This window comes from Benincasa hispida, unplaced genomic scaffold, assembly GCF_027475165.1.
Source record: "Benincasa hispida cultivar pf3 unplaced genomic scaffold, pf3_genome.v1.1 HicScf582, whole genome shotgun sequence".
NCBI lineage: Eukaryota > Viridiplantae > Streptophyta > Magnoliopsida > Cucurbitales > Cucurbitaceae > Benincasa > Benincasa hispida.
Genome location: NW_028326693.1, coordinates 16,918 through 34,489, shown reverse-complemented (window position 1 = coordinate 34,489; position 17,572 = coordinate 16,918). Strand labels below are relative to the sequence as shown.

At 35.5% G+C, this 17,572-nt stretch overlaps 1 protein-coding gene across 9 annotated transcripts; it reads left to right on the top strand.

The window, feature by feature from the left end:
• The first annotated feature begins 76 nt into the window (after positions 1-76).
• Positions 77-9,218, top strand: LOC120069877 (RNA exonuclease 4). 9 transcript variants are annotated; one of them, XM_039021692.2, is made up of 9 exons: positions 107-468; positions 2,247-2,714; positions 3,657-3,732; positions 6,207-6,358; positions 6,427-6,560; positions 6,758-6,969; positions 7,062-7,268; positions 7,546-7,626; positions 8,679-9,218. In XM_039021692.2, exons 3-9 carry the CDS (start codon positions 3,692-3,694, stop codon positions 8,932-8,934), a joined length of 1,083 nt encoding a protein of 360 aa, XP_038877620.1. In that variant the 5' UTR covers positions 107-468; positions 2,247-2,714; positions 3,657-3,691; the 3' UTR covers positions 8,935-9,218. The 9 variants fall into 9 exon arrangements, with proteins under 9 accessions (XP_038877627.1, XP_038877623.1, XP_038877620.1 ...); XM_039021691.2 differs by having other exon boundaries at positions 3,619-3,732; XM_039021694.2 differs by having other exon boundaries at positions 129-468; positions 2,247-2,696.
• Positions 9,219-17,572: the final 8,354 nt, after the last annotated feature.

The following is a 17,572-nucleotide window of genomic DNA, read 5'->3' as shown; positions in this document are numbered from 1 at the left end:
ATCAATTACAATCAAACATAGTCCTCCTAATTTTGTTGCCAGACATATAATTTTCAGACATCAATTACTGGACATTGAAAAACTTCACTCCTTAGTTTTTATATTTGATTCTCAGAGATTTTTGACCCAAACCCTCATCTCCTCTCTACTGACTGTTGTCGGCTGTTCATCGCGTTCACCGTCACGTGGTCTTCGCCGTGGGTCACAGGTCTGTGTATAAGAGGCCATTCATCATGGGGTTTGTTTCGTCGCATGTGTAGTAGACCTGGCCAGCGCCGTTTTGCAAGTGCCTTGTAAAGGGAACTCGAATGACACCTTATCGTCCATTTTTCGTAGTTCGATTTCCAATTGGTTGGTTGGTTTTGCAGGGAAATTAGTGTAATTTGTTCACGACCCATCCATGCCAATTCAAGTTGTTCGATGATTTCATTTTTTATGAATTTGGGCTAGGGCACGAAGGACCTACGGGTATGTTCTTTTTGCGGATTTTTTTTGTTTGTCTTACCAATTTAAATTTCAACCTTAAGCATGAGTCAGAATGTCAGATTTTAACATTCAAACTGTCACGTTTCTTTCGGAGCTGCTGCAATTCCTGAGTTACTCCCATTATTCTATTCAAATTCATTATGAATGGTTTGTTTAACCCAAAACTAGACAAAAATAGATGTAGCAGTAGAAAATATAATCTCTTTAATCCAGTTCTGTTTGATTTTCTTTAAAGTTACTTAAATGCTACTGAGTGATTCTGTATGTGTACATATATTTTTCCTTGATATTTTGTTCTGTTTTCTCAAGGTTTTGTGTAGCTTGAGCTTCTGTTTGAAAAGAGATCTTAAAAGAAAGTTAATCCAGAAAATTATACTACTTTAGCTTTATACGAGCCTCCTGTTATTTTAAGAGAGAATAAGCAATTTTCCTATAGTTTCCCTTCTTGTGATGATTTTAACAATTAGAAGTAGTTAGGTGCTGATAATTTGGACCTCATGGAGATTGAAAAGGCTCGGAAAGTACTGAAAGTATGAATCATTCATCCTCAATCCCAATGAATGTTACTGTATATCTTTATTATATGCAACTTCTTTTCAATCTATTCAAATTCAAGACCACGAACAATCTCTTAGTTCACCGGGGTCCCAGTCCCGAACTTGTTGGCTGTCAGTGGACTGCTCAAGCTCTCCGGTGGCGAGAGCAGGTCGCTGCGTGCCGGCCGAGGGACGGATTGGGAACAGCTCCTAGGGGGCTTCCCCGGGCGTCGAACAGTCAACTTAGAATTGGTACGGACAAGGGGAATCTGACTGCTTAATTAAAATCAAAATTTTAAGTTAAAACATAAAATTCCACAAAATCTCACAAAATTTTAAAATCAGAATCTCCCCTTAAAACATACCAAAACGAAAAATCGTCAAATAATAATGAAAAAAGTATTTGGCTATTAACATACTCAACTACTAACATACAACTTTGTTAAAAAATTTAAGTCCTAAAATCCTTTGGTGCTTCCATTATTCTCTTTATTCTCATCATAGTCGATATACCTTAAGTGAAGTGTGCAGTTTTATTTGTACTCTTTTTAGATAAAAAAAAGTCAAACAATTAACAAAAAGTGGAATAAGAAGGTATTGAATAAGAGCTGGGAGAAAAAAGAAGGAAAATAGTGAAGACGATATTAACGGTTTCACTTCATATAACAATAAGGGTATTTTTTAAAACTTTTTTTTTAAGCTTAAGGCTATTTGTGCAACTTTTGAAAGTTTGGGGGCATTTTTGACACAAAACCTTACGGTTTCTATCCAAAACTAATGATAAGGGTATTTTTGAACTCATCTTGAAAGTTTAAGGGTATTTTTGAAACTTTTGAGAGTTCAAGGATATTTTTGACACAAAGTACAAAATTTAGGAGTATTCCGTATAATTTAACCTTTATTTTTTTTAAAGGTGATCTTAAAACTCTTAGGAGCCATTTGGGCCTCCAATTAGGCTCCAACTATTAAAACCACCAATTGCTATAGTAAATACTTTTTTTGTAATCCTCAATTAGCTACAATCAACACTATTTCAAAATCCCCTTTTCTACAGTATTTACTATTTGCTACAATTTTTACTATTTTACATTCATCGTTTTTTTATTCTTTACTATAGTGTTTACTATTTCTTCCTCAAACAAAAATAGTTACTATTGTAACTCTAACTAAAATAATCTACCCCAAATATAAATTATAATAACTAATTTAGTACCTGAAATGCAGGGCTCATAAAATTATCGTATTTTTGGCCATTTCCATAAGCGATCCAATCCGAATCGAAGTGGCGGTTTTTTAACACCCCTACCTGAAGAGGCCATCTGTGGGAAATTTCTTTCTCCATCCATCGCAGTCGCCGTCCACACTCTTCTGCTGGAGTTTCATCTCTGGCAATGATTGGCAAGTCCCACAAGTGGTGGGGAATCCCTTTTTGTAGCTGCACGACAGCAACCTATGGTAAAAGTTTCGCGTGAATTCACCCCGACGTCGGTTCAGCCTCATCTGCACTATGGGCTTCATGGCGGCCGCATAAGCAAACAAATCCGACACCCATGATCGTCGGCGTTTCGATAGTGACCCACTAGAACCTTCGCGGCAACGTTTCTCTCCGGGGAGTTTTGGCATTGACCCACACTCCAATTGTAGTTTTGGACTGGTTTGAAGGGATTGATTAAGGTTTACAGTTAATTTTGGGTAACAACATCCCTCCTCAACACTCTTATGAACTGACTTCTAACCTCTGAGTATTTTCTTAATTGTTTAGACTTCTAGGAATTTCATATACTGCAAGTTTAGTAATTCCCACATCCTTTCAAAACTATAAATTTTGGCCTAATTACATCTTGATTATTTTGATTTGACAAACGTTTGAAAGAATGTTTTGAATGTTTGAAAACATGTTTTGTATGATTTGAAGTTGATTGAAATTGTTTTGTATACTTTGTTTGAAAGTATGTTTGCTGTTTTGGATAATTTGAAATAAAATGTTTTGATTGATTTTGAATTGGAAGCAGGTTTGTTTTAGTTTTGTCACACATGAAATTATTCCAAAGATAGAATGGTTTGTTTTGATGAATTATTTTATTGAATTTGCTGATTAGGAACCACCGATGTTGTTTCAAATGCTTGTATAAGAATTTTGATCAATTTGAAAGGGTTATTTGGATATGCCAATTTTGTTTTGAGATTTTATGTTTATTTTGTAGTAGCTAATTCTGGAATTGAGGATTGATGATATGAATGAAACTTATTTGTGAGAAGACACTTTATAGTGGTTTTGAAAGTTTATTTGAATGGAAGATTTTGGTTTTGAAAGCATTGTTTGTAACAAAGTTTTAACTGAAAGTCTTGCAATGATTCATATCGCTGATCGAGTATTAGAAAAATTAAGTGATAGTTGATGGTTCTGAAAGAAGTGAAGTTTGGAATTCTAGCACAAGACAAGAAAAAAATGTTTTTTTTCCCTAAAAAAGGAAAATTATTTTTGATCTTTTTATTTTAAATATTTGATAGTTTACCTTAGAAATTGTTTGTAATACATAACTTCTGCTTGTTAGAGTTTCTAATGGATATGCTTTCTACATGATTATTGTACTAGCTCTATTAAAAACTACGTGCTGGTACACTAAATTTCAGAGGAGAGGAACATACATTAGCACTTCTGACTCTCCATGGACTCCGATCATGACCCTCTCAAGACACCAAGCCTAAGGTTGCATTCTTGCTCTTACTCTGTTACTTTTAGGTTTCTTGTCAACATTCTTTCCTTGTTTCTGTTTATTTGGGTTTTATAGAGCGACATGAAGTAAAAACAACATACCTGTTGTCCTTTACTATTTGTTGATCTTAATTGTCCATTAATTGCTTTGGAAGTGTCATTCTTAGTGGAACTCAAGAGAATCAATCTTGTCCATTTGATACTTTCTCCCATCCCTGCATAACACCATCCTCTTCGTATTTGATGAAAATGATCAACTTCGGTTTGATGAAAATGATCATTTCGTCAACCTCAACAATAACTAAGGCTTTCAAAGAGGTTCTTGATCTTGTGATTCATACCAATGCAATGATCATTGTAACTATTGATTCTTTGATATAACATATTGAGGTGTGAATGGCTCTCTTTCCTTTCTCCTACCTCTTCCTATCCCCCACTCTCTTACCTTGTCCTTCACCCATCACGTTGGAGCCACGAACCATGACCTTCACCTCTGGATTCTCCAACTCCTCCAACCATGATCAAAACCCAATCGCCCAACAAGATTACAATATAAAGGAAGGTCTTTGTTAGTCGATATTGACCAAAACTTTGCAGGCAAAAAAGTCAAAATAACAGGAACGACCAAGTTCAAATCATTCTCCCTCTTGATACATTGGAGCACTCTTTTGATGGGTGACAAAATCTATATTTATTTTTAATCTCATTCAAACTTTTTCTATTGAATTTTCACATCATTTCACCTTAAAATTGAATTTATGTGAGTTTTTTTTTTGTTATCATCCAAAACTTTCTTTTTCACACCATTTCACCTTAAAATATTTCTAAATTTTATATTTTTTTTGTAAATAGTTTTCTTTTCTTTTTTAAATATATGTTCTCACATTGAAATTTACAGAGTTGAAATATATATTTATGATTTAAATGGTCAATTATAGTCAAATTAAGTCACAATCAAAGACTAATTATAACAATTCCCTTAGAGTTTCTTGAAATTTCCATTGATATAGGTATTTCCGTAGATATTTCCATAAAATTGGGACTTCAATATTTCCATCGACATCAATATTTTGAATCTTGGTTGTAGGTACAAAAAAGCGTAGCCTACTAAAGCGAGCTGGTTACCCAATGACCATTCCATCACCCTTGGCAGGACCCACTAGTACTTTGTCTTCTTCCTCCACACCATCCATTCCATTACCCATCAACAAATCAGTTGATGCGCATATCGAGATTTTGACTTTACCCTCGGGCCTCACTAAAGCCATTAGGAAAAAAATTCAAAATTTAATTTTGAAAAAGTATCTGTGACTGATAATACGTTGTTATAATCATGTCCTATCTCCTCAAGGAATTAAGGACCAAAATTTGCAAGTGGGAATAAGCCAAGGGAAAAGCTATAAAATTACCGTGATGATGTTGGTGGATGGATTGAGGAAGGTTCTACATAATACAATTTCAAATTTTATGGGAGACTGTACCAGGTCGTCAAATTTTGGATCAAGTTTTGATTATCAATAAGGCTATAGAAGATCATAGGATGCATAAACAACAAGGTTTTATTTTTAAGTTTGATTTTGAGAAAGTCCGACTCTGTGGTTGGAACTTCTTGGATAAGGTGTTGCGGAAGAATGGTTTTGGGTTTGAATGGAGGGATGGATGTGGAGTTGTTCTATGGGAAGTGAGAGATTCTCTATTCTTGTCAATAAAAAAACCTTGGGGGTAGGATAGGTCTTCGATCTGCATGAGGGTTATGAACTCCTTGACATAGTCAAGGATGCTACCAGTTTGCCTTAGGTGTCTAAGCTTGCCTTGTATCTCCATATCCGCATTGTGAGGGACAAAGTGCTTCTGAAGCTCTATTTTGAATTGCTCCCACGTACTGATGTTGCACAGCCCACGTTCGTGCTCAGTATGTTTCCTTCGCCATCATAATTGTGCAGCATCTCGTAGGAACGTGGGGGCATTGCTTATTCGTGCATTATCATCAAGCACCCCTAGATCTTCAAAGTATTGTTCGAGCCCGAAGAAGAAATTCTCTGAAATAGTTGTATTGATATAGAAAGAAAAGACAGTAAGACTGATACAATCAAGCAATAGAAAAGACAATAACAAGCCCCTCACAGTGATTCAAGGAGTAGAAAGAAGAAATGAAAGAAAAATAACAGATACCCAGCCAATTTGAGAGGGCTGCTAACTCTCCTTCCAAAAGCTATTTCAGCTCTTCCTCAAAATAGGTCCTGCCTCTTTTGGGTCTAACATACTGTTCTGGTATTTTAGCTAAATTGAATTTGAATTGTCTTCTTATTAAAGAAGAAGAAAGCTATCATGGAAATTTCCTATGGACTTAGAGTTGTCATCTTTTCATTTAACCCTCTGCAATGGTTTCTATTTTATTTTATTTTATTTTTTTCCATTTTGAGTACTTGATGGTGAACGTGAGAATTATATTGTATGTTTGCTTACAGACATAAATGCTCAGCATGCTACAAGCAATATAAGAAGAAAGATCATCTTATTGAGCATATGAGAGTTTCATATCACTCTGTTCATCAGCCTAGATGTGGAGTCTGCCTAAAGCACTTCAAATCATTTGAATCATTGAGGGAACATCTAAAGGGTGAGATAGTTTGTGTATTTTGTATGGTAATATATCATAACACCATCTTATTATATCCAGTCTTTTAGGTCCACTTCCAAAATCAAATTGTTCAAAAATTTTCTCGGAGCGAGGTTGTGGGCTTTGTTTGAGAGTACTTGATGGTCCTGGATCTCTCAGTGAGCACCAAAACATTTGCTGCCTAACAGCACCTGTTCACCAAGTAAGTTGCTTTTTATGCATCATATATTTATAGATGATAGTTAGTTAATAAGGTCACTGGCAGTTCTCATAAAAAAAAAAAAATTAAAATAATCGTAAAGGTACTGGTAGTTTATATTTTTGGATTTATCAAATAATTGAGCGCTTTATGACGATATCGTAAATGCATTTCAGAATTTGATTGGGGCTCTATTGTAGGGAAATAGTCTATTGCCTACTGATTTATCAGACTGTTATGGTGAAGATCGCTCTGATCGAGGTCATGGAGCAATAGCTATGGATTGTGTAATGGCTGGCGGTGGAAGTGATGGCGCACTGGACATTTGTGTTTGGATCTGCCTTGTTGATGAAGATGAGAAATTGATTTTCAGTACTTTCGTACAACCACAAATACCGATCACGAACTATAGGTACTTGTCTGCAGAGTTATCTTGCTCTTTAAAGAAGGTTTTTAGCTTTTAGAATCCAGCCTCTAGATGCTTATCTCCCGGCCATATTGTAGGCATGAAGTAACTGGGCTAAAGGAAGAACATATGAGGCATGCCATACCACTGAAAAATGTCCAAGAAAAAGTATTAAAAATCTTGTTAAATGGAGAATCCATTGAGAGATTGAGATTTAATGGTGGTAAAGCTAGGCTTCTTGTCGGCCATGACTTGGAGCATGACTTAGATTGCCTGAGAATGAATTATCCCGATCATATGTTAAGGTGATTTTCACTAACTTGGGTTGTAATTATGTGTGGATTAGTTCTTTTTTAATGAGAACGCAATGCATTTGAAGTGTGATCTGGGGAAGTGCAATGCACCAAAAAAATCAACTACTACTTTTCAATCCTGCAAGTTATTCTCTGGAAATAATTTCCCTTGTTGAGTGAAAATAATGGATTTTTTTTCTCTTGTTTTTTGTTTGTTTTTTTAATTTTGATTTTTTTTGTTGTGCGCTCGCATTCCTCATACACCTTTTGCATGAAATATTTTCTGCAGGGACACTGCTAGATATCATCCATTGATGAAAACAAATTTGGTTAGCCATTCCCTCAAGTACCTTACTCGAGCATATTTGGGGTATGGCACTTTAACTATGGTTCATACTGCTTTAAAGAATGAGTTTTTTTTTTTTTAATAAAATTATTGTTATTATTATTTATTTTTATTTTCAATAGAAGCATTTATTTTTTTTCAAATAAATGAACATAAAAACCTCCATTAATCTCTACACAATGGGGCTGGAGAGAATTAAGATATCACCCAGCGAAAACCTAAACCGTAGGGCTATGTGAAAAACAACCACTATCAATATTATTAATAACAAAAGAAAAGGGAAAATTATGTAAAAATCTATACAAATTACTACCATTGGGGGTAGTATGCCTTCCAATTGTTGTCTTGTTTAGATTACAAGGGTTCGCTTTTGCGGAGATTTTTGAAGTTTTTGTTGTTTCTCTCAAGAGTGATCTAAGAGTCAAGTTAAAAGTTCTTTCAAGCTTGAATTCCTACCAGAAATTTTTTATACATTAAAAAACCACCAACTGGAGAGGATCTAAGTGAGCAGCAAGGAGTGTTTTGTGAACAACAGCAATGAAATTATTGATTAATGGTTTTATTTATTTATTTATTTTTTTATATATATATATTAAATCTTTCATTTTGGGTCTTTAATGCTTATTATCTTGTGCTCCAAATCCAATACCGCACGTGCTGTCCATATTTGTTTTGTATTAGGTTGGCCCAATGATTAAAGAATAAATGTGGTCTTAAAATGCTTTGGAGTACATGAGCTTTGAGTGTTGGTGGTCATTTGCATAGGAGAGACATACGGGTCTATTTATTCCTAATTCCCAATGTTTTTAGAGCTGGTCTTAGATATATAAGGCTGCTTAGATATCTACAGGAATGAAGAAATCTATCCAACACATCATCATAGAATGTTTACAGTCAAATATAGATTCATTATTATTTTTTTCACATATTATTTAAAAATTTGATGAAGATGAAACATCCGATCATGTGGGTTGAAAATGGGAGAATGTTGTCTTGGTAGGTGGGTAACATTACATGTTCTCTTTATCATGTTTCTAGCTTGTGAAGGATGATCCTTGAGGGCTGTGGTTTTGCAGGTATGATATTCGTCAGGGTGGGCACAACCCCTACGAAAATTGTGTATCAGTTATGCGATTGTACAAGAGAATGCGTAGTCTTGATCACCGTGGACAAGTTCCATCGATTGCTCCTCATATCCAGTATGTTGCTCCTAGTCTTGATTCCGTCAGTACAAAAGATCTTGAGAAGATGACTCCGCATGAACTTTATGAGATGTCGAGATCAAACTTTAAGTGTTGGTGTCTTGACTCAAGACGAGTAATGCTGACTTAGGAGCTGACCAGTTTCTGTTGGTAAGAAAAGAGTATTGATCATTGCGGTGCCGGCAATTTTAGATGGGTAATTTGATTTTTGATGGAGTATTTAGGTTGGTTCTGAAAGTCGGGCACTGTTTGAAGTTGTAAAAATGACGGTTTTAGTTGGGATTTTTTGATCTCCACCTTTAATTGGTTATGTTGTTCAAGTTTGGTTGGAGGAATGAATCTTTAGATTCCATGTAATTTGCTCCTGCTTTGTTGATTAAAAAAAAAAAAAAAAAAATCTCTACTTCACCAAAATCGTCAAATCCTTAAATGATAGACATGATGATGGCATAGATTTTTCATTGTAGTTAGTCAAGTTATTAAAATCTAATTGCTTAAATTTTATTTAATAATTTGATATAATAAAAATAAAATTAACTAACCAAAATTAATTATTTAAAATTAGCGGTTGGATTTAATTTTGATTAATTTTATAATTTATAATTGCAAAAGAACTTTAAAGCACATTTATTTTTAATTTTGATGCAATTTATTCCAACATCCTAAATTCCGATTTTGTATAACTAAGCACAATTATCTTTGATTTTTTGACTATCTATTCCTAGACATCACAATGTAGGATTTGATTTTTTGACTATCTATTCCTAGACATCACAATGTAGGATTGGTATGACAACTCTATAGGGATGAATATGGTTTAATTAAATTTTATATATAGATGTCCAATTAAATGAATGAATAAACTTTTTGCTAGCAAGTAATTTAAACAATAAATATTTTAAAGTACCTCATTTAATTCTAGCAAGGAGATTGGTCATAGATATACAAAAGCTTATTTTGTAGAGAATCTGAATTCAACAAATATGTGTTTGGTTGACAACTCGAATTCTATTTCTAAAAATTGTTATTGAATTCTGTGATCAAAATAGTAAAAATTTTGAAAACAATATTTTTTATGTTATCATTGTATCCAAATTTTGAATTTTAGATTTTAAAATGCTTAATTATATTAAGTAAAGAAAAAACATTTAGAAATACAATATGTCAAGTTATAAATTCAATTCATTTAAAATTTAATATGTATTATGTAATGTATTATAAACTATAAAATATTACAAAATAACAATTATATAAATTTTTTAAACATAAATCATATCCATAAATAAATTAATGATAGCTTATTATCAACTAAGTATTAGTAGTTTTATGATTTATAAATGTATAGTATCGAACACATTTTAAATTAGAATACAAGTTTATTTTCAATTGAATCACTTATTTTCAAATTATATGCAAAAGTACCCTAATTTTTTTTAGTACAAAATTGTAGAATGGGGATTCAACCTCCAACCTCTATGGAGGAATGTCATACCAATTACCGTGAGCTAAGCTCGCTTTGGGTAATTGATATATAAACTTAGGAACTATTAATTAAACTCCATAATACATATGAGCAATAATATTTTGGAGAAAAGTATAACAACTAATTTTATGCAATAAATTATAGAAACAAAATATCTTCAAATTTAAAGTAGTACGATCACTGATGATTTGGATCCCTAGAATAAACTGTACCTCTCAAATATTTCATTTGGAATTGGACTACTAACCACTCTTTAACATTTGTTAGTAGACCTATATCAAGCCAATGAGTAGGATATCGTCCGCATACAACATTGAGAAAACCATTGAACTATTGATGTTTTCTTCTAGACACAAGGCTCATTAACATTTTGGTCAAAGCCATAAGATTTGATCACAGTATCAAATCTTATATTCCAAGATCGAGATGCTTGTTTCAATTCATAAATGGATCGATTAAACTTGCAAACCATTTGCTCATGATCTTACTTAATGAATCCCTCTTGTTGTTGCATATGGATGGTTTTCTCAAGATTACTATTCAAAATGCAGTCTTGACGTCCATTTGCCATATCTCATAGTCATAATATGTGACAATACACAAGAGAATATGGATATATTTCAACATGACAACAGTTGAGAAAATTTCCTCATAGTCCACCCCTTTAATCTGGGTATAACCCTTTGTCACCAGTCTAGCCTGTCTATACCTTCCCATCTACACCCCTTTTTCTCTTGTAGATAAAGATGTCCATGGGAGGGGGCGGGGGCGAGGATGTCATTCCCCATCCCCGTCCCCGCTCCCCATTTTACTCTCCATCCCCGTGAAATTCCCCATAAGGATCAGAGCGGGAATTCCCCGCGGGGAATTTTTCCTTGTTATTTATTTTTTTTTTTGTAAAAAATCAATTAATTTAATTATTAATGTGAATAAATTTTTATTAAATAATTAACTTTATCACTAAATTGTTTATTATGGTTAGTTTTATATGACAATTTGAATTTAAAGATAAATTACTCAAATTTTGGCTAAAAAAGCTAATTAATTTTTTTAGTAAGAAAGAAATAAACATAAATCAAATTATTCATATATATAATATAAATTTAAACATATTCATTATCTTTCCCAATAAATAATCAAATTTTAAATTTAAATGTAATATTTATATAATAATAATAATAACATAACATAAGATAACTATACTGAATAAAAATGTAAAAGCTAATCGGGGTGGGGATGGGGAACGGGGCGGGGATGGGGAATGCATTCCCTCTCCCCATCCCCGTTTAGCTCACGGGGAATTTTTTCCCCCACTCCCTCCCCCATTCCCCTCGGGCCCCGTCCCCGTAGGAAAATTAGACATCTCTACTTGTAATCTATTTACAACCTATAGGTTTTATTTTATCAGGTTGATTTATAAGATCCTAGATTGAATTGAAGTACATAGACTCCATTTCGAGATCCATAACTTTAAACCATTCATCTTTATCCACATCATCCATTATCTGTTTAAAGGACAATAGATCCTCAAGTGTCATGGATAATCCTCTTTAAGGTTCCAACGAACGAATCTCCAAATGGTCTTGATCACAAACAACTTCTTGAGTGATCTTGAACACTACCATGAGAGTTACCTTGTTATTCTCTAGGATTCCAATAGAGGGATAAGTGATATCCAACTATTGGGAGAGAGAGAGGAGAAAAGTGTTTCGGATAGTTGAGAAGATTTATGGTTTAGAGAAAATTCTCCACAATAACACTAAGGAGTTGTGTATAGTTAGAGTTTTCCTGCAATCAAAGTGTGTATTCAGTGTATTCCCAATGGGCCATGGGGAGGTCTTTATATAGAGAAGGGTCAAGCATCTTTCCCAATATATTTTTCTTTTTTCGTAATTAATTAAATAACATTTATTTAATTAATTAGCCCATTTAATTAAGTAACACTTATTCAATTAAATAGTCCAATTAAATAATACTTATTTAACTTGCACAATTAAATAATACTTATTTAATTTATATTTTCACAATAATTAAATAACTAATTATACATTAAACCCAATTTAATGTATACATTTAATTATCATATACATTCCATGTATTTGTGCAAAAACTTTCTATTAATTCACTTGAATTAATTTGAATCTTATTCAAATATTACTCTCCAATTTAATTATAGATCATATCCATAATTAATATATTAATCTCATTAATATATATTTCCTCAAATTGATTCGAACAATTCAAATTATTCCTCTTCAATATCCTTTTGTGAGCTACGAGGGGACCTGGTGGACCTATAGATTAGAAGCTCCAATGATATGAGATTAATTGGTTAAACTCATTAACCAAGTCAATCAATATTCGTTAACTGTGGGTACACTCTATTAAAGACCTACAACTGCACTCTTCTCACTACAAATATATTTATGTATCCACAGATATAGACCAATATCATCAAGTTAGTCCTTCACGAGTGTTCGTAACTTTAACTAGGTCAAATTACAATTTTACCCTTAGGTTACCTCTGACTCCTTAAGTACTATAGCTCCTCTAATGAACAATTTGTTTATGATCCAACCAATAAACAGAAACCCTCTCAGGCCAATGATAGAGTAGGGCCATTTGTTCAAGTCTTGGAGGCACCACTTAAGGGAAAACTCATCTACTTACCCTCAAGGAGGAAATGGGTGAATTCTATCTTGTATTATTATGTTTCCAGCTCCCCACTCGGTCTTGCGATAATGGGTAGAAATACACGTTATTACAGTTCAAATAAGTAAAACAATGAGCGAATGCGATGGTAAAATAAGCAATATCATGTCCAAAAGCGCTAAACTTAAAGGAATTGCGATCGCATGCGCCCATTGCATAAAAGTAGTTAATTTACTTATTTTGAGTAGGAAAAATGCGATGGCGCAAGTAAAATTGCGATCCAAAGGAATTAGGCGTCAGCGCGCTTGAAGATTGTGATCGCAAAGTCATGCGATCATATGCGATCGTGAGAAATTACTCAAAAAGGTGGCCGCATAAAGATTGCGTATCAAGGTGACAACACAATAAATCACGATGGGACAGAAAGCTGATAACGGTTGAATCTGAGTTTAGTTGACAAGCCGTTAAAGCCACACTGTAGCAAGTACACTTAACTTTCGGTGACCATTAATTGGTGCATCAGAGCAGGAGATTTAATGACCGCCCATCATTGCAATCATTGGGGAGAAAGGCTACTTCACTTTGAGCTCTATAAAGACCGAAGGCCACCATTGTAACAGGACATCAAGATATACAAGTTAGAGAGTCGTTAGTTTGTTCACGCACATACTCATACTTAGACTTAGAGGATGGAGACGGACAATAAGATGAGGAAGCCGAGAGATCATTCCTGGACAGATCGAGAGACTGTCGGAAAGCATTACAAAGGAGAGAGGGCCAACACTTGCGAGAGCAAAAATATACATCTGGATAGAGTTGGAGTGAAAAAGAACAGTGTAAAAGGCCACGGGAAGCAAGACATTGCTTACCGGGCTTCTTATCTCTAAATTCCATTTGCTATTCTGTATACAGTATTTTATTTATAGAAAATGGAAATCTCATTCCAATCTATGTTCAATCTCTCCATACTTCGCATGAGTGGCTAAATTTCTGAATGGGTTGAGAAGTACTTAGCTAGCATGGCTTAAGATTTACATTTTATGCGATCATCTTATCTTATGTATGCGTCATTCACTCTTTAGAGATACTTGAGAGAGTAGTCTAAAGATAGAATCTAGACTTGAGACAGTCAGATTAGAACTAGGCTTGAGAGAGTCAGATTAAAATCGCATAAGCAAGAAATAGAAACTTAGACAGAAGTTCTATTGCTATTAACACATCGTATGCACCCTAGAATAAGATATGATAGTATGCGGTCACCTTGTTTTATGTGTGCATCATTCATCATTGCATAGACAAGAATAGAGGCTTAGACATAAGTCCTATCGACTTTTTCGTATACATCGCATGCGTCCTAGAAATAGGAATTATGGCTTCTGCATTGAAAGATGATGTGCTGTTATTTGTGTGTAGCATGATCGCCTAATCTGTACATAATCTTAGGAAGTTTAGCTAAACCCCTTCTCAACCCCTTCGTCGCATACTCATTGTAACTCTCGATTTCATCAGCTCTACGTTCAAACTCTATCGTATAGGAAATATTCTTAATCAAAACACCATTCAACTCATTTGTTTTCACCACCACAAGAGAATCAAAGTAACTATCGCATATTTACTTAGTAGTCCCTGTGTTCGACCCTAGACTTACTAGAAAATCTAGTGAGGCTTATACTTGGGTCTTAATAGGAAAACTTGCATGTTCATCACATAACACATACCACGCAAACTCACACCATAATCGCATCACAATTCACATGCATCAAGTTTTTGGCGCCGTTGCCAGGGATTACGGCAGTATATATTACGCTAATAGTAAACCTTTTGATTTTCTTTGTAGCTTTCGATCTTTGTGCGCTGCCATTCCTTCGATAAGGGAAGAAGCAGGTGTCGCATGAGCGAAGGACACGTTCCTGAGCCCAATTACGACCTAGAGATTGAAAGAACATTTTGAAGAAGACAAAGAAACAACCACCGATGACAACAAGAAAGAACTCCCAGAATGGTAAAACAACCGGAAGAAAGAGCCGTAAATGTAAACAACATCATGGCCAATCCCATCCTCCTAGTGAACGATCGCAATAGACCCATCCGAGACTATGCATCACCTAAGCTATATGATTTCTCCCCAGGAATCATGAGGCCAGCTTTAGATGGATCAAGGTTTGAGATGAAGCGGGTTATGTTACAGATGATCCAGACAGCTGGACAGTTTGGTGGAAGGCATGGCGAGGATTCGCACGCCCATCTCTGGAGTTTCATTGAAATCTGTAACACTTTTGTGTTCCCAAATATCTCTGTTGAAGAAGTTTGACTCACGCTATTCCTATTTTTGTTATGCGATCAAGCAAGGAAATGGGTATATTCCCTCGAACCAGGGGAGATAACTTCGTGAGAACAGGTTGTAGAGAAGTTCATGAAGAAGTATTTCCCTCCTATGAAAAATGCAAGAAGAAGGAAGTTAATCAAGAATTTTGAACAGGAAGAAGACGAATCGCTTAGCGACGCGTGGGCGAGGTTTAAGAGATTAGTGCGAGATTCTCCGCACAATGGATTACCAGACATTCTACAGATGGAAATTTTCTACCATGGATTAAATCCTGCATCGCAGACAGTTGCCAACGCGGCAGCGGCAAGCGGTCTGCTTGATAAAACGTATGATGAGGCTAAAAACATTCTTGATCGCATATCAAAGAATCATGAAGATTGGCAAGAGAGCGACCAACGAGTAAAATTTCGGTAAGATAACACAAATAATTGTGCCATCGCATCTTTATAGAATCAAATGAATGTGATGATTAATCTGTTACAGAGCATCGCAGTCAACAACCCTGGGACGAAAAGAGGGTAGGTCAACGCAATTGAACAGACGAGCACCAGTTGTGCTACTTGTGGAGAATCGCATCCGATTGAAAAATGTCAAAGAAACTCGCAGTCAGTCTACTTTGTAAAGAACAACCCTTTCTTTCATAACCCCGGGTGGAGAAACCACCCCAATTTCGCTTTGAAAAATAACCAACAACAAAGTTACCAACCTATGGCACAAAAAGAAGGACCGCCTGGATTTTTCCAACGAAGTAACGGTCAACCGTAACATCAAGCTAGCAGCTCGCAAGCACCGCCATCATTCTCTCTGGAGAACCTATTAAAACAGTACATTGACAAGAATGAGACGGTCCTTCAGAACCAGGGGACTTCCATTCGCAATCTAGAAATCCAAATAGGACAGAAGATTATGGGAGAGCTGAAAAATAGACCGTAAGGGACGCTACCGAGCTCAACTGAGCTTCCTCGCAACCCGGGGAATACAGGGAAAGAACAATGCCTAGCAGTCACCCTGCAAAGTGGAAAAACGACAGCGGAAGAAAGGAAAGAGCCTAGCAGGACCAATCCGAATATGATGGAATCCAAGAACCCGTTGACGTAAAATGAATCAAAAGAGCCTGAGACGATGAAACTAGAATTTGCGTCCACCTCTAAGCCTCTAGACCACGAAACAGAGAAGCTATAATTGCCACCATTCCCGCAAAGATTGAAAGAGAAGCAAAATGATGAAGGAAAGATCGCTACGGTGGCATTAACGCAAAGATTCAACATTATAATCCCACCAAAGATGCGTGGCCCAGGAAGCTTTACGATACCCTACTCAATTGGAGGGGTCTACATCGGTCAAGCATTATGCGATCTTGGGGCGAGTATAAATTTAATGCCCCTTTCAATCTTCAAACAATTGAATATGGGACAACTGACGCCCACGACAGAGACTCTCCAGCTTGCGAACAGGTCCCTAGTACACCCTGAGGGAGAGTTGAAGGATGTCTCGGTCACAATTGATAAATTCATTCTACCGGCAGACTTCATCATTCTAGATCACGAGGCGGACAATGATGCGCCTATCATATTGGGACGACCATTTCTATCTACTGGTTGTGCTCAAATTGATGTGCACAAAGGAGAGATCATGATGAGTATCAATGGGAAGAAGCTCCGGCTTGAGGCGATCAGGATCCCAAAGGATCAAGAAAAGGAAAGAAAACCTCCGTGGAGTTGAGGAATCCAGACTGAAGAAGAAACGAGTAGTCCCTGCGTTGATATGTGACACAAACTCATCAGGGACGAATTCTTTTTTTGAGTATCATCTTGATATTTTTCTTTCATGAACTTACCTCACTTTTTATATAACCACTACTCTTTAGAATTTCCAACTCTGTCTTTCATACTTTTTACCCTCTTGATATTTAGCAATGATCGTAGTGAACGATTGCGATGGAGCTATGCGATAACATCAGACACGCGACTGGTTTGATCAACCCATCGCAATTGAGAAATCAGCCCACTGCAAGCAAGGATGCGATCAAGGATGATGCAGGCAACATAACAAATTTGGGGGTTGTGTTCTTCCTTGACTCATTTGATTTCAATTTTTCACTTTTCGCATCTCATTTTAATATTGCTAAATTTTACTATCGCATCCTCTTTAGTTTGACACAATCATTGAATTTTGATTACTTTATTTAGTCACCGCATTCTTCCCCGTACCAATTAGGATTTCAAGATGAAATTCATGCCTTTATTTCTTACCGCATGTACTAGAGTCAACTTAATTTCAGGACAGTAAATTCATGAAACATTTCTA

Bases quoted from the DNA above. Each gene is read 5' to 3' on its own strand.
- LOC120069877 (XM_039021695.2), top strand. From the start codon at position 3,692: ATGGACTCCGATCATGACCCTCTCAAGACACCAAGCCTAAG. The intron at 6,561-6,757 runs GTAAGTTGCTTT...GCTCTATTGTAG, and splicing joins TAACAGCACCTGTTCACCAA to GGAAATAGTCTATTGCCTAC. The intron at 7,627-8,678 runs GTATGGCACTTT...GTGGTTTTGCAG, and splicing joins CTTACTCGAGCATATTTGGG to GTATGATATTCGTCAGGGTG.